At 49.2% G+C, this 20,548-nt stretch overlaps 10 protein-coding genes across 10 annotated transcripts; 5 read left to right on the top strand and 5 right to left on the bottom strand.

Moving 5' to 3' along the window:
• Positions 1 to 98: 98 nt before the first annotated feature.
• On the bottom strand, positions 99 to 2,621 carry F5147DRAFT_776514 (uncharacterized protein; the record flags this gene model as incomplete). The annotated part of the gene is made up of 4 exons (XM_041441864.1): positions 99 to 117; positions 167 to 455; positions 501 to 701; positions 749 to 2,621. 4 exons carry the CDS (start codon positions 2,619 to 2,621, stop codon positions 99 to 101), a joined length of 2,382 nt encoding a protein of 793 aa, XP_041290026.1.
• Positions 2,622 to 4,080: 1,459 nt separating this feature from the next.
• On the top strand, positions 4,081 to 5,496 carry F5147DRAFT_581383 (uncharacterized protein; the record flags this gene model as incomplete). The annotated part of the gene is made up of 2 exons (XM_041431596.1): positions 4,081 to 4,312; positions 4,361 to 5,496. The coding sequence occupies 2 exons, from the start codon at positions 4,081 to 4,083 to the stop codon at positions 5,494 to 5,496; spliced, it is 1,368 nt and encodes a 455-aa protein (XP_041290025.1).
• A 73-nt stretch (positions 5,497 to 5,569) lies between these two features.
• On the top strand, positions 5,570 to 9,304 carry F5147DRAFT_708319 (vacuolar protein sorting-associated protein 35). Its single transcript, XM_041438129.1, has 12 exons — positions 5,570 to 5,760; positions 5,839 to 5,935; positions 5,986 to 6,292; positions 6,343 to 6,634; positions 6,697 to 7,188; positions 7,238 to 7,383; positions 7,433 to 7,844; positions 7,894 to 8,013; positions 8,060 to 8,548; positions 8,602 to 8,751; positions 8,804 to 9,088; positions 9,139 to 9,304. The coding sequence occupies exons 1-11, from the start codon at positions 5,656 to 5,658 to the stop codon at positions 9,056 to 9,058; spliced, it is 2,865 nt and encodes a 954-aa protein (XP_041290024.1). The 5' UTR covers positions 5,570 to 5,655; the 3' UTR covers positions 9,059 to 9,088; positions 9,139 to 9,304.
• Positions 9,305 to 9,390: 86 nt separating this feature from the next.
• F5147DRAFT_708317 (p21-C-terminal region-binding protein-domain-containing protein) lies at positions 9,391 to 10,764 on the top strand. The gene is made up of 6 exons (XM_041438128.1): positions 9,391 to 9,479; positions 9,533 to 9,769; positions 9,825 to 10,034; positions 10,097 to 10,303; positions 10,355 to 10,674; positions 10,723 to 10,764. Exons 1-5 carry the CDS (start codon positions 9,423 to 9,425, stop codon positions 10,517 to 10,519), a joined length of 876 nt encoding a protein of 291 aa, XP_041290023.1. The 5' UTR covers positions 9,391 to 9,422; the 3' UTR covers positions 10,520 to 10,674; positions 10,723 to 10,764.
• F5147DRAFT_296720 (NUDIX hydrolase domain-like protein) lies at positions 10,577 to 11,850 on the bottom strand. Its single transcript, XM_041429089.1, has one exon. It carries the CDS (start codon positions 11,369 to 11,371, stop codon positions 10,823 to 10,825), a length of 549 nt encoding a protein of 182 aa, XP_041290022.1. The 5' UTR covers positions 11,372 to 11,850; the 3' UTR covers positions 10,577 to 10,822.
• Positions 11,851 to 12,098: 248 nt separating this feature from the next.
• On the bottom strand, positions 12,099 to 13,821 carry F5147DRAFT_810826 (YL1 nuclear protein-domain-containing protein; the record flags this gene model as incomplete). The annotated part of the gene is made up of 6 exons (XM_041443445.1): positions 12,099 to 12,416; positions 12,466 to 13,108; positions 13,161 to 13,427; positions 13,476 to 13,582; positions 13,639 to 13,718; positions 13,763 to 13,821. 6 exons carry the CDS (start codon positions 13,819 to 13,821, stop codon positions 12,157 to 12,159), a joined length of 1,416 nt encoding a protein of 471 aa, XP_041290021.1. The 3' UTR covers positions 12,099 to 12,156.
• A 143-nt stretch (positions 13,822 to 13,964) lies between these two features.
• On the top strand, positions 13,965 to 14,740 carry F5147DRAFT_708307 (uncharacterized protein). The gene is made up of 3 exons (XM_041438127.1): positions 13,965 to 14,107; positions 14,160 to 14,281; positions 14,369 to 14,740. The coding sequence occupies exons 1-3, from the start codon at positions 13,971 to 13,973 to the stop codon at positions 14,653 to 14,655; spliced, it is 546 nt and encodes a 181-aa protein (XP_041290020.1). The 5' UTR covers positions 13,965 to 13,970; the 3' UTR covers positions 14,656 to 14,740.
• On the bottom strand, positions 14,741 to 15,972 carry F5147DRAFT_708305 (uncharacterized protein). The gene is made up of 4 exons (XM_041438126.1): positions 15,708 to 15,972; positions 15,101 to 15,654; positions 14,986 to 15,051; positions 14,741 to 14,934 (listed from the first exon to the last, which is right to left on the bottom strand). Exons 1-4 carry the CDS (start codon positions 15,826 to 15,828, stop codon positions 14,752 to 14,754), a joined length of 924 nt encoding a protein of 307 aa, XP_041290019.1. The 5' UTR covers positions 15,829 to 15,972; the 3' UTR covers positions 14,741 to 14,751.
• A 60-nt stretch (positions 15,973 to 16,032) lies between these two features.
• Positions 16,033 to 17,443, top strand: F5147DRAFT_838900 (uncharacterized protein; the record flags this gene model as incomplete). The annotated part of the gene is made up of 5 exons (XM_041444184.1): positions 16,033 to 16,135; positions 16,188 to 16,212; positions 16,261 to 16,369; positions 16,430 to 16,509; positions 16,561 to 17,443. The coding sequence occupies 5 exons, from the start codon at positions 16,033 to 16,035 to the stop codon at positions 17,441 to 17,443; spliced, it is 1,200 nt and encodes a 399-aa protein (XP_041290018.1).
• A 114-nt stretch (positions 17,444 to 17,557) lies between these two features.
• Positions 17,558 to 20,194, bottom strand: F5147DRAFT_581294 (uncharacterized protein; the record flags this gene model as incomplete). The annotated part of the gene is made up of 13 exons (XM_041431593.1): positions 17,558 to 17,913; positions 17,964 to 18,123; positions 18,173 to 18,348; positions 18,409 to 18,674; positions 18,729 to 18,807; positions 18,854 to 18,884; positions 18,931 to 19,027; positions 19,080 to 19,237; positions 19,293 to 19,435; positions 19,568 to 19,641; positions 19,707 to 19,855; positions 19,918 to 19,981; positions 20,034 to 20,194. The coding sequence occupies 13 exons, from the start codon at positions 20,192 to 20,194 to the stop codon at positions 17,558 to 17,560; spliced, it is 1,914 nt and encodes a 637-aa protein (XP_041290017.1).
• Positions 20,195 to 20,548: the final 354 nt, after the last annotated feature.

Here is a 20,548-nt window from a genome sequence, read left to right as displayed (position 1 = left end):
CGTAGGCGAGGCATCGGACAGGAAGAAAAAGAGAAGATAAAAGATAAAAGCGAGCCAAAAATCGAACCGAGCAAGCACCGGTACCAGCAACAAACCGCTCAGATAAAAAATTGGGTACTGCAGTGATTGATCAGTACACAACCACTCAAAAAGATGAAGAACGTACTGCATCCGACTACAAGCATGCACTTCCATCTCCTCCATCTTGTACGAATTGAGCTCCTCTTTAATGCGCTGCGCCAACGCAGGCGTCAATCGACTCCACGTCGCAGGCTCGCTGCGACGATCATAAACAGCCGACGAAAACGTATCATAAACTGACAGATTATTTGCAAACACGAGCCTTTTGGCAGGCGTCGTCGCTGAGCGGTGGGTCAGCGTTGGTGGGGTCGTAGGGATCGTTGATAGGGCTGGGGCGGATGAGTTGGAGAGGGTAAATATGCTCCTTTCTTTCTCTACTGGATTGTTAGATAGGTATGATTTATTGGGGAGAGGCGTACCTCCTGCGGGTGCGTTGCTTGAATGCGAGGCGTGTCGGTGCAGGCCATCGATATGGTCTGGATCGGGAGAGGGTATGCGAGCGAGTGGACCCAGCTCGGATGATTGCGCCGGATGCGAATTATATGAATTCGAGCGTATGCGAATAGCAGGGTTCACCACGGTCTCACCATTATACACCTCTTGCGAGTAATTATCAGCACCTAGAACAAGATCAGGGTAAATAATGCCCGATCTGCCCGATACGCACCTTTAAGGATGCCCTTTGCAGGCGTTCTTTGACGCTCGACGCTACGCCTGATATTGGTCGCCCAAGCGACGACCTCCTCGTCTTCGCCCGCTACACGAATAGTAAGGTCCTCCTCCCCATCCTCATCCCAGACTTCATCGTCATCCCAGCCTTCCGATATAAAATTCTGTGCAGCAGGATAGGCATGTCCATCATCACTCTCATCCTCCTCCTCGACCAAGACCCTCGTCCCATCCTCATTGACCCTGGCACTCGATTCGCCGGTCCTTGTAGCAGTATTCTTCTCCCACGCAGCAGGAACATGGATCCCATTCGGCTGAGGCTGGACGGGCTCGACGCGTACCTTTGCTGCAGCAGCAGCCTCGGCATTACTCTTGAGTGTATGCTGGCGGGCAAGTTTAGCAGCAGGACTCAATCCACTCATCTCTGGACTGCTCCAATCGCCACGATCGAGCTCAGCAACAGCGTGGGAAAGAGCAGGAGCTACGAGATCGCCTTTTGCGTCCTTTTCTTTTTTCTTTTTCTTCTTGCCGTTATCATCAGTGCCTTCAGAAGACTTGTTCTTGTCTTTGAACAGGGAAGTTATTCCTGCCAGGCTGTTCCGCCTCGCGAGCTTTCCAATTGAGCCGATCTTACGGATGACGACGGAAGCAGAGGACATCGTAGATGAAAGAGAGATGTTGTCTGTGCTCGCGTTGAGGCGGGAGTTGAACAAGGATGCTGCACGACCTTTTTTCTTGGTCTGAACTGTGGCGGTGCTGGCGGCGTCAGGGTCAGGGAGGGTTGTTGGAGTGGTTTTTGTTGTGCTTGCACCGGCAGAGGGTTGTTCTTCCTCTTCTTGCAAGGCTTGAGCGGCATTGAGACTGAGTGCACGACGGAGTCTGCCTTTGATGCCACCTGTTTTTGCACCGATGGAAGTACCTTCGAGGATAGCTGCGAGATCGGAGTCATCACGTGACATGCGCTTTTCCGCAGCAGTGTATGTGCCTTGACTTAGCGGGGAGGGCCGGACTGGACGAGCATGGGAAGAAGAAGCGGATTGGGGAGTTGTAGCTGTTGACGTGGAAGACCTAGATGGAGGATTAGATAGGGAAGGGCGTGGAGTTGATGATGAGTTTGTAGAGGAGGTAGATGGGGTGCGGTTGTGTGGACGGTTGTTAGTGGATGATGAATTGCTTCCTGTACGTTGACGTGGATTTTCTGTTGCTGTTGTTGTTGTTGGGATCCTTGGACGAGATGGAACTTGACCCTGGCTTGTTGTCCGTTGGCGTGGTGCTCCGCCGTGAGAGGAAGAAGAATTAACAGAAGTTGTAGAAGCGGAAGCTTCACCGCGTGCATAAGGAGGTTGGGCACGCCATTCCTGATGTTCTTGAGGACGGGTATTATTTGGACGGCGATATGGATGAAAGCCATTATATTGAGCTGCATCTGATGATACTGAACGTTGTACTTGAGGAGGGGGGTAACTCTGATGATGAGCATGAGGAGGGGGAGTTCCACTTGGAAAAGGGGAGAATAATTGGGTTGGGTTAAAGTAATCAGGACGAGGATGTTGTTGTTGTTGAGAATACATCATCTGCTGATATGCCCACTGAGCAAGTTGAGCATTTGCCTGAGGATCGAAATAAGGATTTTGATGAGGTTGTTGTTGCTGTTGCTGTTGCTGTTGTTGTTGCTGTTGTTGTTGTTGGTAGTAAGAAGGGTAAAAGGGTTGAGCATTTGGACTTGGAGTCCAAGTGCCATGAGGCTGTTGAACTGGGTATGGATAAGGTTGGATGGGTATGTTAGACTGTTGCTCGTTTGGTTGAGGACGTGAATCCATTGTTGTATGATCGCGAGGTGGGTGCCAATCTTGTGGTGCGAGAACGGCCATGGGCAAACTGCAAGGACAGATTTCTTTTGATGATGATGGTTAAGTTGTAAAAGATTAAGATAAAAAACAAAACTCACAAAGATTAAGGAACAAAAAAAACAGTACTCCCCCCCCTTCCTTAAGGATGAGTTCGACACGACGGACAACGAATACCGCGACGACCAACAACTGGACAAAAACCAAATAAAACAAAACAATTCACTGAGGGAGTAGGTCTACCGGTGTAATTTCAGTTTACCCACGTGCTACCCATCGCCGCCTTCGCCATCTCCTTATAGACCCTGCCTATATGTTTATGCTCCTCACACGTTGACTCAGGGTAAACGGACGCTAATAGGTCAAATTCGTGCAGAAATTCAAAATTGGTTCTCTGTTGCTACCCCGCTCCCACCCATTGGCAGCGCTTACTCGAATCTGCCAGCGTGAGTGATCAATTCTACCCATGTAACCTTGTCGACGTATAATGCAAAGTACACTTGACACCTGCCATCATTTCAACTCGCAGCCGCAGTTTCGATAAAAAGAGCAGGTACTACTACGCAGCCGCAAGTTTCACAGCACCTTTCCCTTGACCCACACAGCTACGTTAGTCATCAAGGTCAAAAGAGCCCATCTAGAACATTCAAGGCCACTGAGAAATGCGCGACCTGGTTATACCGTTGATGAAGACGTAAGTCAGTTGCATTCGGTGGGACAATTTACTTTTTAACCTTTGGCATCCGCTCCCTGATGCTCGAATTTCGTCCACGAAGGAATACATCTTACGTTTGCACCAGATCACGCTGGAGCTGAAATCTGGCTTCTGTAGTGATTCATCCAAAGACAACGGTGGCAACGCAACGGGATGACCTGTGCGCGTGTGGCAAAGGAGGCGGCGCTGATGCGTTCTGGTCAACGTGAGTCCGGAATACGTCTTACGTCTGTACCACAGATTACGGGGGAGCTAAAATCTAGTTTCCGCAGTGATTCATTCCTCATCGCATTATTATCAGATACGCACATCTTTCCCTGAAGCCATCATGTTGATGCCCATCATGTCCTTTAACCATCCAAACTGGTAGCGTTCAACGCTTCGTCTGTCTGTCTAATACTTGGCATTCTACAAAGATAACAGTGACAACGTGATGACCAGGGCATATGTGTGGCAAAGGAGGCGGCGCTCTCGTTATTTACACCATCCCAAGCCTTTATATTCAATTCAACAATCTGGCCTGCACAGAGTGCTCGTATCCCTGACTCAAACTACACCAGACAACCATAAAACTCTCGCTCCAGACATCCTTCAACTCACCCGGCCCCCACAATGATAACCAGCCTCGCTCTTATCAATGTTGCAATTACGTACGCAGCTGCTTTACCACATCCACATGGTCAAATCCTGGCTTCCGAATCACCAACCTCCTCTTCTATCCCCACCCCCACTACCCACTCGTCCACCAACACCAGCGGTGCGTTCCTTATGAGCAAACTCACGGATGCACAACGCACACAGATCTTCTGGGCTGCAACTGTCATTGCTGTAGCTGTATCTCTACTTCAAGGCGCTATCACAACTCTCGTCGAAATTTGCGAGACAGAAGGTTTATGGACAATCAGATTCAGTTTGGGCAGGAGGGAACATCTCTGGTGGTCAGCCATAGCCATCGCTCTCGTCGCTTCCTTTGGCTGTATGGTCCTATCTTTCCTTGCCGGTAAGCGCCTGTCACAACTGTCATCTCGTATATTCAATGTTCCTGTAGGCAATAACAACGATTCACTCGGAATCATATTGCTAGCCAGCGCATCCTCTCTCGCCGTATTTCGCTATGCATGGCCTGCATGGCGTAATCGACACTATTGCTCTAATCGATGGGCAGCATGGACTGGCCCGAGCCGCACAGGAATTGATGCGACTCTAGTCCCCCTCATTGGAGGCCATGATCCATGGCCGATCCTTAGCAAAGAGGTCTCAGTAATGAAACCACACCCCGTCGACATCCATCTTCCGATCTTCCGATCAAATCTCATCGCCGATGACCCCACAGACATCCTCAAGGCCAGGAAGCGTCTCATGGATACCGTAATAGGACAATCCGAAAAGCAACCAGATGAGAAATCAGAGACATCCCTCATTCCAGACGACAAGACAGGTCTCTATGCCCCCATCCATTCCAATAAATCCGCTTCCCTCCTCTGGGGCACCCACATTGGGTTCTCTCCCCGCGTCAGCCGCGGCATCCTCGCAGTCCCCCAACGCCTCCTCCGATCTTCCCCCCTCACATCCTCAGGGCACGACGGGCAACCCGTCTGCCTCGCGCACGGTATTCTAGGGCGCAACAAAGGCCTCGAGCCGTACAGCTTCATTCTCGGTCTCAACCCCGGCAAATTCGAAGAAAAATGCGTCCAATGGCCACGTCCGAGCAAAGTCCTGCGCACGTACTACCGCGAGGAGATGAACGCGGCCTATGGAGGCCTAGGGTCTGTATTCGTAGATGCAGCGACAGAACTTGCGCTCCTGCTGGCCGATTCAAGCCATAGTCTCATCGAAGACTGGCTTAGCTTACGCATGGAACATCAGGATCACGCATTGAATAATCAACTCGCGCGTCTTGGTGCGAGCGATGAGGAGCTTAAGGTGTTGTATCGCCTTTCGTACGCCGCGATGTTGGTTAGTTTGAGCGCGCATAGGAAGGGGAGGAAGTGGAGGCCTGAAATGAAGCTTTTTACGGCGTATTGGAAAAAGTATAAAGAGGAGGAGATTCAGATGCCGGCGTGGATAGGTGGAGCTGAGATTGTGGAGAGAATTGGGAAGGAGGAGAGTGGGGCAGGTGATACGGATCTGGATGCGTTGATCGAGGCTGTTTTGTATAAGATTGATTCACCACGTTCTGTATGAATGAGCCACGAGGAGGAATATAAGTATATTAATATTGCTCGCGATCAAGGACTCGTCATGGCTTATGTCATCTTCAGAAGTGGACATCCACTCGTCGGGTACACAGGTCGGAACCGTTGTCGCTGGCAGTCAGTCTAACATATCTCGTCAAACGGTGCAATGGCGACGACGACAACAGTGATCCCAGTAATAGAGGAAGGCAAGCTCCTCAGTGAGTCCCTCAGCACCGTCAAAATACAAGTCGGTCAGATGAAGCGACATTTGGTGGGTTTCTGCGCAGCATATACATAATTTCACTTCAATGCTTGCACGTCATAATTCACTAACATCACATTGGTTCAGGATAACGACGACATAATGGACGCGCTGAAAAGCGCTAGCTTGATGCTAGCAGAACTCCGGACGTCATCCTTATCCCCAAAGCAATATTACGAACTCTGTGCGTCTTTCCTCCTCTTCTCCCTTCCCTAATCATGAATTTTCGTGCAGACATGGCAGTATTTGACGCCCTAAGACACCTCTCCAACTATCTCTACGATGCACACACCCAATCACGACACCACCTCGCAGACCTCTACGAACTCGTTCAATATGCTGGGAACATCGTACCGAGGTTATATCTCATGATCACAGTCGGCGCTGTGTATATGTCTATCCCAGATGCACCGGTAAAGGAGATCATGAAGGATATGATGGAAATGTCTCGTGGCGTGTTACACCCCATACGAGGCCTCTTCTTAAGGCACTACCTAAGCGGACAGACTCGGGACCATCTCCCTATCGGCGTCGATCCAGGGTACGTCCCCATACCACCCCAACAACAAAACCAACACTAACGTCCCCCAGACCTACAGGAAACCTCCAAGACTCCATCTCCTTCGTCCTAACCAACTTCATCGAGATGAACAAACTCTGGGTACGTCTCCAACACCAAGGCCACTCCCGCGACCGCGAAAAACGCGAGATGGAGCGCCGCGACCTCCGTATCCTGGTCGGTACCAACCTCGTCCGACTCTCCCAACTTGACGGCGTAGACCTCGAAATGTACCAGCACAGCATCCTCCCCGCTATCTTGGAACAAGTTGTTAATTGTAAAGATGTGATTGCGCAGGAGTATCTGATGGAGGTTGTGATTCAGGTACGAGTGATGGGGTTGATTGCGGGGCATTAAGGATGACCTCACTGACTTCCCATCAATAGGTATTCACGGACGAATTCCATTTACATACCCTTGGCCCATTCCTATCAGCAACAGCCCAACTTCATCCAAAGGTGAACATCAAGCTGATTGTGATTGCGCTTATCGACCGGCTGGCTGCATATGCTGCTCGCGAGGCTGAGAACGAAGACCCCGAGGAGACGAAACGTCAGGAAGAAGCTGCTGCTCGGAGACTTGCGGATAAGGTGAAAGTTCAGAAGGCTCGGGTAAGGGAGAATGGTGCTGCGGCTGGTGCACCGCCCTCGGCGGAGGATGCTTGGGATAGTGCTGTTGCTGATACGGAGAAAAGCATGGCTGAGTTGGAGGTTGGTGCAGGGGCGGCTGCGGCTGCGGCTACGACTACGACTACCAATGGCGTTTTGGTGGAGGAGAAGCAGGGACATGATGGATCGCCCGTTCGGAAATTCAGGGGTGTTCCAGAGAACGTCCGGTTGTTCGAGGTGTTTTGGAAGCAAGTAGTAGAGCTTATCAAAGTGAGTTTCAATCTATACCACCACACGCGATTCTCACTCGGTCCGTAAGGCACGGCCAGACTTGTCGATACAGGATATCACCGCACTGCTTGTGTCCCTCACCAACCTATCGCTAAGCTGTTATCCGGACAGGCTAGAATACGTGGACCAGATCCTTGGCTTTGCGCGTGACAAAATCAAGGAGTTCTCAGAAAGGCATGTTACGCGCGCCTTTATGACAACTCACACTAATCAAGCTCTCCAGCCCTGACCTCCACGCACCGCAGACAGCTGCAAACCTCGCTGCTCTCCTTGTAGCACCTATAAATTCCTACCAATCTGTCCTCACACTCCTCGCAATTCCCCAATATGTCCCCCTGCTCTCCCAGCAACTTTTCTCGACAAGACGGTCAATCGCTCACTCTGTAATTTCGAGCGTGCTCAAGAACGAAACGATCATCGAGGCGCCGGAAGATGTTGATGGGGTCTTGGAACTTTGTCATGTTCTTATCAAGGACCAGACCGATTCCGCTACACCGCAGAACATTGCTGGTGCCAAGGAAGTCAGAAGACAGGGACCTTATCACACGGAGAGGGAGGATCTAGCGGAGGAACAGGGTTGGGTTGCACGGATGGTGCATCTGTTCCGCGCGGATTCGTTGGATATCCAATTCGATGTGCGAATATTCTTTGCGGGGGTATCTCCTGAGCTGACGTGTTGTGCAGCTATTACAAGTGGCTCGAAAACATCTTGAAGCTGGTGGCGAACGGATGCGCTATACCTTCCCCGCACTCATCACTTCCAGCATCAAATTATGTAGGCGGTATAAGAACTGTGAACATCTGGTATGTCGTCTTGATGTTATTGTATTCTGCTGCTTACCATTCGCAGGAGGAGGGTTGGCAAGACAAGGTCAACACGATACTCAAATTCGTTCGACAGTGTACCTCCATTCTCGCCACCCAGGTCGATGCTCCAGCATTCGCACTGAGGTTATTCCTCCTCGCAGCACAGATCGCATCGGAATGCGGCTCTGGGTTCGAAGACCTTGCCTACGATTTCTACGTGCAAGCTTTCTCGGTATACGAAGACAGTATTTCGGAAAGCAGGGCGCAGCTCGCTGCTATCACCCTTATCATTGGCACCCTTCAAGGCGCAAGAGTGTTTAATATCGATGGGTACGATACGTTGATAACGAAGGCTGCGTTGCACGGTGCAAGGTTGTTGAAAAAACAGCATCAGGCGACGGCGGTACATGCCGCTAGCCATCTGTGGTGGCAAGAGCCTGTATTAGAAGAGGGCGAGGCTGATAGGCCTGTTGTGAAGGAGTCTGAGAAGGCTGCTTTCCCCCCTAGAGAGGATGGTGAAGGTGTTAAAGCGGTTCGTAGCCTTCGATCCTTACTGAGATGCGATGGCTGATAGACGGTGTCTAGTACCCACATCAGGACAGTAAGCGTGTACTGGAATGCCTTCAGAAATCACTACGCATAGCAAATTCTGCCACGGAAGAGATAGTTACCGTCCAGCTTTACTGCGACACGCTTGATCAATATTTATATTATTTCGACCGGGGCGCTCCTGCAGTGAGTACTCGCCGTTTCAACAGCAACAATAACATATTCACGCTTGGATTAGATCGCACCTAAATTTATAGTTTCACTTGTTGAACTCATCGCCTCCTCCATCGATACGATCACATCTCCATCGTCATCCTCCTCATATCTCCACCCCTCACAAAGAATAGAAGGCGTCGCGACGCCCGAAGTGATTACTCGACACTTCCGCAATACCCTTACATACATCCACGCGAAGAAAACGGCGGAGAACCCAGGACAATGGGATGAAGTCGAGGTAGTGGGGGCATTCTTAAAGATGGGCATCACGCGGTAGCGGCTGCGTGTTCACTGATCACTGATTGTGGTTCGTTTGTACATAGCGACAGACGCGGCACTTACTTATCTTAATGCCAGGCTGAACGTTGACTTTGGTTGGATCATTCGCGACTCGCGAGTATGCTTACAGTGTTCTTAACTTGCTGTTGTTGTCGTTTTTAGTTAGGGTGTACTTATGACGACCGCTTCTGGTACTGTTGACTTGAAGCACCGTGGTTTTGTATATAATATTTTTTTCACTATCGTGGGGACACTTGCTCGTATAGCGATTTGAACGATAAACGATTTTGCAATCGAAGTGACTTACGTAACACAACAAACTTTGTTTCGTGACTTGGCACACCTAAGTATTGGTCCACTCCATGTCAAAACGCAAAAATCAAGTTAACCACGAAGATTCCGACAGCGACTCGGAAGACGTATGATTCCATGAGGCTTCCCGTGATAATGTATAGTGACCAGCTCTTAGTAGACTCCGACGTTCATCGATGTAGATTTCGATTTTTTTGGCTTCAATGCAACGATCGACTACCATGCCATCAAGCGTCTTCTCGATCAGCTCTTTGGTGTAGACGCTGAGGGTCTCAGCACGCACGCTCTTGCGGACCTGGTGCTTTCACAGCCTGATATAGGGACCACGATCAAGACTGATGGAGAGGAAAGCAGCCCATATGCATTCTTGAGCGTTTTAAATATCGGTGTGCACAACGTGAGTATCGTTTGTTTTTTGTCTGGCATTTTTTTCAAGCAAGGATTGCTGTCAGGACAACGTGTCTATAAAGTCGCTCGTAGAGTACATTCTGGCAAAATCGAAGGGAGGCAATGCCTTCTACGAATCACTATCGACGGTACTGCGTGATCCTCAATGTCAAGTGGGTCTCGTTCTATGCGAAAGGTTGATCAACATGCCTGTGCCGGTGATACCTCCCATGTACCGTATGCTCGTGAATGAGCTCAAGGATGCAGTCGAAAAGGTGAGTCGTTCATTCTTATGAGCTTTTATATGAACCATAAGCCTTGTCGTCATTCCTCTCAGAACGAACCCTTCAATTTCACACACCTGATTTTCGTATCACGTGTATACAAGCTTACTCCGGAAGAGGAGGATGCAATGACTATCGCGCGACAACAACCAGGGAAAGCGTCAAAAAGACAGAAATCTCAAAACTCGAATGAGGAAACGAACGACAGAAGCCCGGATGGAGTATATCCATTCCACCCAGAGGACGAGGAAATTCGAAAGGTGCACCCCTCCATTGACGTGCTTTGAGATTGGTCTCACCTGGTGTCCTAGTTTGCCTCTCATCATCTGATTTTTCCGTATTCAAACGCCCAGCCACGCAATGCAGAGTCATTTGGATTAGACACAGCTGGACGGTTGATGCTTGTGCCAGCGGCACAGCTCACAGAGCTGGCAAGAGTACTCGGGGATGTATTTCAGCCACCTGAAAATGTGTAAACTGTCGGCATGCCACCATCCCTCCCCTCATTGGGCGAATGTTAATATGTGTTTCGATCGAGAGATACTCTAAGTATAAACAGAAACAAGCATTGGAAATAAAATAGATGACGCGTTGTTTGGAAAATCGGTCAATGGACCGGCTGCTTCGCTTTGTCAGTGCATTGTCGCTGCAGCACTCACTGCGGACTAACTGCCACTAGGTACCTTTGATGCTCTCGACTGCCTCCAGCGGGCATCATTCACATGCTCGCTCCTGGCACGGATCGCGCCGAAGGCGCGCCTTCCGTCAGAATTAGTAGATTATATAGATACTGCACAATGTATCTTAGATCCACTTCTCCCACTACGAGCTGCCTCGATGACCTTTGCAGTGATCGTTTTGTCATCATGGAATGTCAACAACCGAACTACTTCATCCATGGGACACCAGATGGCATCAAAATCCTCGTCGTCTTGTTCTGTCGTATTCATCTGGCGTATGGCACAAGAATCACCTCGTGCCGCATACCAAAAGATGATCTTCAGCAGACCCTGAGTCGTCCTTTGCGTCACAGCGACGGGTTCCGTTGTCCCTCCAGGTATCGCAGATCGGACATCATCATTCCCGTGGAGGGTAGCAAGGGTGGTCAACTGAAGGGGTAGTAGCTCAATGATGTATCCTGTTTCTTCGTACGTCTCGCGAACGGCTGTTGCTTCGAGCTGTTCCCCCACATCTTTTCTCCCCTTTGGAAGGCAATATTCGCCTGTTTTTCTCAAGTAGATGACGAGGACCTTAGATTGATCGATATCGAGGGTAACTGTGCCACAACTGATGACGAAGGATTCGGAGAGATGAAGAGATCTATTCATTTTCTTTCAGAATCTGGAGTGGGTCCTAATAGGAGCTTACTGCTCTTGTGACGGTAGGCTCCAACTCCGGAACGTGGTTCAACTCCGGAGTTATTGGACGTACTCCCGGGTTGCCTTCGACAGCTCTAGATTTGCAATTAGTATGGTGGAATGACGTCCCTGCATTCCATGTTGCGGGATAGAATGCTTGACATACCAGGAAGCGTTCAGGCGAAACTATCGACAATTTGCAGAATTAACGGGGGTCATATTCCCCATATAGTTATATGTCACGTGTTGGTAGTTTCCCTCATCCTCAAACGTACGGCCTACCTTGTTTTCACCTGCCTGAAAAAAGCACGACATGATATACATACATGCTACAGACCTCGAGAGTCATGTTATTTGTGCATAGGTGAGCTTGGGAGGTACGTTCAGACTCATTTTTTGTGCAGGTCAGACGGTAGCTTTATCATGCGCACGTCCACAGCCACCAAGGCTTCAAAATGGTCCTGGCGATGTATTTCTTATGAGGGGTAACAGGGTTACAGTGATATGTATATGCAGTACCCACTTGTACCAGAACACTACCTCAGAGCGGCAGGAACCATACTCAAAAGCAAGCGACCTTCCCAGCAATTCCTGTGAATCCTCATCGAGGAAGTACGGAATCCCATGTTGCTGCAGCTAACTGAGCGTGCCGCAGATAAACCCCTGGTACGCAGCCGTTGAGATCATAGACGAGTCGTCAACGATGAGTTCTCGTCGAAGGGCTTGAATCATGTCGAATGCAACGATATGGACAGTTAACCCTCATTGGTTTGCCCATCTTGATCGTCCACTCTTCTGCGTTTTGTCGTGGTGCCCTTCATAGGCTCATCAACATCATGGTTAGGCTGTTCGTGGCGAGTAACATAGCACCCTAATGCCTCGCTCCAGACATAGTCGTGAGACAAAATTCTAGTCAGAGTCTTGAATGCAGCAACGTTCGCAAAGGGCACATTTGTTCGTGGGTCTAAATATTTCGCAGGTGTCCCAGTGATCGGACAAGCTCGAACAGGCCGACCTACAATGAGAGGTAGGTAATACAGAACACCAAACGAAGAAAAACTCACTTAATGGGCGTTGTTTCCCTGTAAACATACGGACTTCGTCCCATTTGACCTCGTCGCCAAACATAGCTGACATGGTATCTTTCCATGGTGGTTTGGCCGCAGATGGATCTTGCGATAGCTCATGCACGATGTAGTTCTTGCAAACCTCGACAATTCTTTCTTGTGCTGGTGGGGGTTGCACGGGGTAATAATAATATGAAGGTTGAGATGGTGTGTTCACAGATGGTGTTGATGACTGCGGTTGCGATGTGGCAGCCAAGCTTTGTGATGCCGTAGGCGAACCTTCCAGCGCCTGGCTTGGCGGCGTTGGAACGTATGCACGAAAGGGAGACTGGTGAGTTTGTGTCCCAGAGAAGGAAGTCCCTTGATGTGGATTGTAGACAAAACCGTACTGCGATGGATATGGGGCAGGTGCTGGAGGTGTGACTTCAACTTTCATTTGTTCTTTCCGGCTGATCCATCGCAACACCGGACCTTCAAAGGCGGTTCGAACTACACGAGCACGGGCGCGTTTCTCTTCCTCAAGTTTGAGATAATCCCGGTGCTCAATAATATTCCCCTCCTCCGTGTCGAGGGCCCGCGCGATAAGTTCATCCTGTGTTGGTGCTTTCGTGACTACTCTTGCCTTCTTCGGAATAGTGGCCTGCAGGAGGGACAGTGAAGTGTGTCGAGTATGAAGTTGGATGAGGACTTACCCGCTTCTCTTCTGCATCCTTCATTCTGTTGACGGTTGCCGACGTATTCATGATTGTGTGTGATCTTTGACTCTGCCGTTGCCTTGTACCACCCTCAATAACTTCTCCTGTCTCTGCATTAACCGCGACACCAAGAGATACACGCCTTTTGAGCTTCTGAGCATCCTTGTTAGGTCTCTTCTCTGAAGTCTCCGTTTGGGGATTGAAGGTGACCCTGTGGCGAGCATGAGCAGCGGCGGTAGCTTTCTCCACCCTTGCGCGCGCGCTCTAGATAAATATGAGAATATTGATAGACAAACTGTAATCAATACACACCCTCCTCGCTCTCCTTTCCTCATCCTCGACAGTTTTTTCTCCGGTATCAATATCTTCAGCAGCTGCCTCGTCGTCCGTGCTTGCGAAATCTGATTCAAAACATCCTCCTCATCTAAAAACAGCATAAGACACATTCCATCAGTATTAAGCGCATCGTATTCACCTTTGTCATTGACGAAGTCAACGTCTTCTTCAGCTTCGTTGACTTCCTCGATGGCAAGCTCAGCGAGGGCCGCCTCCATCCTAATCATTTTCAGTCAGGGCAAGAACAAAATTATCGTACAAACCTATTCCCTGCAGTACTTCTCTTCGACCGACGCGATACCAAAGTCTCCTCTTCAGCCATATTGGATGATGTAGCACCGCGATTAGAGTGATGAACGACCAAGGGAAATGGGTCCACCCGAGAAAGGAAAGCTGAGGCATTAGAATTCAACAGGAGCAAACAACCTATAACCGGCTACAAATTAAAATTCACTCTCAACTTCATTCAGAATGCCTCGGTTCATTCCAGGGCCTTCTCGCCTGTCTGTCATACTGAAGGAACTGAATGAGGAACCAAGGTTATCCTTGACCGGTCTGCGGGGGATAAGCTTGAAGTTGGCTGCAAAAAACGATCATTTCGGAGCACGGTAAGCTATTTCATAGACAACTCTGATACACGCGTACCTAAGACAGACCTAGGCATTTTGTGAAGGAGGAGCTCGGACGCATACGCTATGCCAATCCACAACTTAACGTGGAGGTCAACAAAGTTCCAAAATCTCTACAAGACAATTGGACACCTGAGATGGTCGTCGAGTTCGGTACCTCGATTTCTTCTGTTAAACCTGCTTCACGTTCTGACATACTTCTTTGTTCCCCCTTTACCACTGTTCCTATCAAATGTACAGAGGACGGAGCCAAGACCACCATCGACATTTCAAATAAATGGTCCACATCCATTACCAAGGAACTAATGGATCTTGCTGGTGGTAATGTATGGAAAGAGCACAAGGCTGCTGCTCAAGCTGCTGGTCTGCCTATTCTTCCAGGCGAGGAGAAGGAACGCTTAGCTGCTGCCAAGAAACGGACACCGAAATTGAGCACGCGTAACCCAGAGAATCTGGAAGCCATGGTGGAAAATATGTTGTCATCACCTGAGCGTCCAAAGACTGGAGCTGCTGCCATATTACCCTAGCTTCATGGTACTTTCTCACTTCAGTTATTAGATGCATGCATGTGTTACCAAAAATAATCCTAAACTCATCGTACTGACGGAATTTACATGAACCAATCATCCAGAGAACCATCCAGCGATCAACACAACCATCCCGATTCCAAATACAACCGCCGACAGATCATCAAGGATGGCGCCTCCCATCCGGATATAGCGCAAGCCATTCGTGATGATAGATGGGAATGGAGGGGGCAAATGAGGCAGAGCTAGCGCCAACAAAACTGGGGGCTGCACTTGGTTCTATACAAATATAATCAGCACAACATTTATTCGCAACCTGAAGAAACTCACATTGCCCGTGGATATACGTATTGAGTGAAGCACAACTTGCACAGTCATAAAAGCCCACATGAACGGCTATACGTCGATCAGCGACGAGATGTCAAGTCAAGTGCGGAACACTGACCACAAACTGCACTCCCCAGCCTTCGATGCTAGAGCTTCTCCAGGCAAGCTCCGCCCAACGTTTCCATACACTTTCCGAAAAACCACCGCTGCGCTCGACTAATATTTGAGGTTCTTTGAAAAGAACAAAAAAGGCAAGAATAAGCCATGTGCACAGAATGTGCAGCAATGGCGTGAACTTCTGCACGGTCGAGAGAGGCTTTGCAGGTGCAGGAGGAACAGGTACTTTTCCGGTAGCACCACCACGAGAGGGGTCCATTTGTTGCAACGAATTCATGATATTAACGAAAGGGTCACCTGAAGGAGGTGTAGTTGTTCCATTGGAAGCCGCAGCTGAGATCTGAGGCTGAGGAAATTGCGGAGAATTGGCTGCGCCACTCATGAGAGCTTGAAGGAATTGCCTTTGATGCTCTTCTGACCAAACGGATGGGTCGGGTCCTGCTCCACTAACGCCTGCATCTCCAAAAGAGCGCAGCGGGGGTGTCATATATGGCGGGGAAGGCATGCTCGGCGTCTCACCCACAAAACTAGCAGCTGTAGCTCTGGGAGGAATACCTACGACACAAAATATTGATATTGTCTGCGGTACGCCAAGTCAAAACACCCACCAGCATTCAAATATGCGGGAGCATCTTCTCCACGAGCAGTCGTCGTCAATTTCGACAGACGGTCAGTTCCTCTGCCGAGGATAGCTTTGCGACGGGCCTCTGCGCGAGCTGTAGCTGACATCGTGATGGTCGTTAGTTTAGCCTTATTGAATGCAGACAATATGCTGTCTGCCTTTTGACGATGGATGTGGTAGGCAAAAACGTTGGTAGTGCGTAATAATAGGAAGCGGACCCTGACACGTTTTAGGAATGAGGCTGATTCTCCTCCGAAAGTCTATTCTGAATTCATCCTGTTTCTAACCACTTCGTCTTCTCGTCGACCATCATGTCCAGGCAAGATAAAGCCACGACTGAGCGAAACGCTAAAATTCTCAAAGATTTAGTCAAGCAGTCGGACAATAAGGTTTGTGCAGACTGCAAGCGGAACGGTTAGTCTTGTCCCCATTGTCCATCTCCAAGCTTAAATTGCTCTCGAACCAGACCCTCGTTGGGCATCATGGAATTTGTGCGTTTCGCATTACCGCTTCTGCTTTAGCCTGACCATACTTTCCAGAGGTGTCTTTCTGTGCATTCGCTGTTCAGGCATCCATCGTGGCATGGGAACGCATATTAGCCGCGTCAAGTCCGTCGATCTTGATATCTGGACACCGGAACAGATGGAGGTAATGCTATATCACTCATATGTTAGTCTTACGACCTGCTCAACGTCGTTTACTTTGCAGTCGATTCAGAAATGGGGGAATCGTCGTGCCAACTTGTACTGGGAATCCCATCTAAAGTCTGGTCATGTCCCCCCAGAGCAGTACGTGATTTTAGCCCTTCAGTCAAAATATAAGCTCACTATTTACCATAGTAAAATGGATTCATTCATTCGTTCAAAATACGAATCTCGAAGATGGGCACTTGATGGACCCCCGCCGTCCGATCCGTCGGTTCTTGAGACTGAAACCTCGAATGGATATACTTCACAAGCTGCTGAGCAGCCACCCCCCACGGCTACGCAATCCTCACGCCCAACTCATATACCAAATACCAGTATCTCTGGTGCAAGATCAGCATCTCCAACACTCCAAACCCACATCACAACACGTCAGCCTCAATCCCGTCAATTACTCTCCTCCGCAATCGCCGGTAGAGCGATCAACTCTGAAGTCACTATCATTACCTCCCCAACATCTGCTGCACCTCAGCCAACGTTCGCGCAGTCCACCCCTCCATCTCAAGATGACCTATTCTCACTAGACTTCCATGCACCCGCTCAAAAGGCGGCCCCACCGCCGTCATCTAAAGATATGAAATCAGACATCATGTCCCTCTTTTCCTCTGCTCCTGCTGCCGTCCCCAGTCATTCCAACCTGTCGACAGGTGCTAGTTCCGCTACTTTTGGCACTTTTGCGCCACCCTCTCAGTCACAATTAGCATGGGATGGAAGCGCTCCTCAGACACAACCTCAGCCTACAAGCATGATGGGGACCGGTGGCACTGGTTTGTGGGGCGCTTCTTCTGGCTGGAACGCTACTCCCGTTCCACCCTCCCAAAACACACTATGGGGGAGTTCTGTAACTCCTACGGCGCAACAGCCCCAGTCTCAAGTGAACTCATTCAATACAAATGACATCTGGGGATCGTCTGTCTCCGCACCCAGTAACTCCAACAACCTTCTCGGCACTTCTCAGGCGCACCCTGCGCCCAAGAAGGACGATGTATTCGGGGATCTATGGGGTGACTTCAAGTAACATTGATTTTGCATTGATACAGTTTGATAAATAAATTGTTTGTTATACACTAGTCCCGTGATCCTTTGGTTAACTCGATATCCTGTGGCGGTATTAGTTTCATTAGTGAAGAACCTATCTATCTCTCACCTGCTCAATAAGACCACGTGCGATGGGGTGGAATGAACTCTTGTGTTCTTCATACTTGTCCTGTGCCATCGCCTTGTTAACAGAAAACGCCGCCCTAAATATTGGCCGACAGAACTTCATTCGACCCTTGACCATCCCATCCTCTTCGCCAACAATCCAGCCCAAAGCCGCTGTAGCATATTGCTCCGACTTGGTAGATTGGGGATCAAGCAAAGCTACTTGGTAGAACCTCAAACGGAGTTCTGCATTGGGTGAACTAACCAGCCCGTAGAGGTCACCAAGGTCATCGATATGCGCTATTGGCAACGGGTCGAAGGATTGTAGTCGTTCAAGGAAAGCGCCTTATAAAACACAGTCAGCAGCAATAACTATGAGCAATATCCGTTCTCACCGATCTGGTTGGCGTCCATCCCACTGATATCGGTGGCACTGAACTCAGATGTATCTTTAGTTTTGCTCCACCTCTCAGCGAGCTTGTAGGATTGTTGCGCGAGGGTCATGTCATATTCCATGGGCACAGGAAGGGTCACGCCCGTTCCAAAAAGCCAAGCCTATGTTGACAATCGTCAGTCGAGTGATCCGAAGGAGAATAACTCAAACACTTGCATCCCAATCAATGCTTTTGAGCGCCTCAAGCTCGTCGTCCCCACCAAACCGTGTGTAGTAGTCAAAAAGATGCTCCTTCCACATCTCTGTGGTAATGCTTTTACCCATGAACGTCTTGACATAATCTTTCGCGTATGGAAGGAACACATCCAAACCACCCAACGTCCGTTCTGAAAGCGCCAAAACACTGTCAGCATCTTGTAGGTCATTTGGACAAGATCTGCACCGACCGATGTGGAGGAGGAAATTGGCGCCTTTGTCGTATGGCACCGAGCTATAGGCGTCGTCGGGGTTCTCGCCTTTCTCGAATTCAATTTGCAATTTCTGATATTTCTTATTGCGCTGCTCATAGAGTTTGAGGTCATCATAAAGCTGCTTCGAACCAGTTAGGAAAGAGAATCCGCGGTGAGCAGGGGAATGCAGTATCTGCTGGAGGAGGCGCTCGATGTACGTCGTCCAACCTTCGTTGAGCCAAAAGTGTGAAGCGTCTGCGTGTCTGTGCGAGAATGCCAGTCAAAAAGAAGTAGGAGAGGAAGGAGGATGTTCTGACGTTATACCATTCCCGAAGTAGGAGTGCGTGATCTCGTGTACGACGACATCCACTAATGTCCTGTCGCCCGTCAACAAAGCTAACCTCTGGTCAAAAACGCAACATGATAAGTCGTATGCACTAACTTGGCGTGACAAACGTCAAACACGCATTTTCCTGGATGTCTATCAGAATCTGACCCGAGGGATTTAAAAGAACGCACCATGCCACCATAAGGGAATGCCGGAGGCAACACCAGGAGGTCATACACGCCAAATTTATACGACATACCAACGAGTTCCTCCTCTGCAGCCAAAAACCTATGCAAAGAGTTGTCAAATATCTCATCAATTCTAATGCTCTAAAAAGAACCTTGTCGTGTCTTCCTTGAATTCCCACCAAGCGTCATTGATGATGTCCGGCTCGGCCCATACTCCGCTCGTCCAGTCCTTTCCTTCGAGCTTCTCGAATGCGCGGTAGCAGAGATTTCCTGACGCAATTGCAATCAAGTAAGATGGTATGGGCACCGGCTGGGTATCAAGGAAGTCAAGGTAAACCTGAATGATCCTGTTGAGCACCACACACCTGGTTGTAGACGTAGGTGACTTCATCCTGCCCAACAATCTTCCCATCGTGCACCGGTCCTTCCGCAGGCGGAGACACTCGAATAGCAGACATGAGTGCAGGAAGGACAGACGTGATCCTCGCTTCATATGTCTGTTGAAGATCTCAGTTGCAAATCACAACTGCACCAGACCAACAATGACTGACGGCTTTCACTGATGGAGTGTCTGAGTGTGTCGTACACTGTTTAAGCTGCTATGGCATATTATGCATCAAAATCTGAAACTTGCCTTGACATGGCAAAAGACCTCTTGCATAAATCGGTTGGCACTGACTGAACAAATAAGGATGGGTCTTGCCATGAGTTTGTCTTTTAAAATATCGCAGCAGTTTTAGTGGGAACACGAAACAAGAAGTCGTTCAATGGCTACTGACGCTTTGTCAAGCCACTGCAATGCCTTGCATCCTGGCTCCGTTGTATTGTACTCGATCGTCACTTTCACCGAAGATCCTGGCTGCAGACCTGCAGGAAGTGGAATATACAGCGCAGAGCCCATGACTTCATGTTTCTCTCCCAGGGAATACTGCAAGCCCACCCGTCATAGCACTTTGAGCCCGCACTGATCGAAGAGGTATATCTGCGCACCTGAGCATGGCAAGACTCGCCCTCGACGTACACGCGCTTGATCACGACATCCGATGTATCGAAACTATATACATAAGTACTCCCTGCCCAACATGGATAGGTAATTTGAAACACACATGACCTCCTTTAAATCGCTTGTGTGCACGGTAAGCTCGTGTGTGATAGAGCCTTTGATCACTTTCTCATGGAAATCAATCGACCAGTCGAGAGAAAAGTGTTTTGTGCTGATCTGACGATAGTTCGATTGAGAGGTTGGATCAGTAGTTTCGGAACTCATTAGACTTGTTGCCGCAGCCGCGTTGTGGTAGTAAGCGAGAAAGGTGGAAACAGCTTCCTATCCAAGCACCCTTGCGAGAATATCTTTAATGACCGTTGCCTCGAAGTTCACGTAGCGTTAACCGAATGGATTAATGTAAGACGAGAACAAAGGCTAGAAGGCAGTCCGGGCTGCATTAGGCAGGCAAACAGCGCTTCGTAGTAGTGGTACCACTTTACCGTCAACTTCGATAAAGTGTTCAAGTTTGCTGTTTCGATCGAAGTCCGTGGCACCGATGTGCTACTAATCTCCACAGTACTATCGTAACTAACTTTCCCTCACATTTCGATGCAGTCACAGGTTTGGGATACGTGA

The sequence above is a fragment of the Suillus discolor genome, assembly GCF_016758755.1.
Source record: "Suillus discolor strain FC423 chromosome Unknown F5147scaffold_49, whole genome shotgun sequence".
NCBI classification, from domain to species: domain Eukaryota; kingdom Fungi; phylum Basidiomycota; class Agaricomycetes; order Boletales; family Suillaceae; genus Suillus; species Suillus discolor.
The sequence above is the reverse complement of the archived record's forward strand: the minus strand, read 5'-3'. Positions and strand labels throughout refer to the sequence as shown.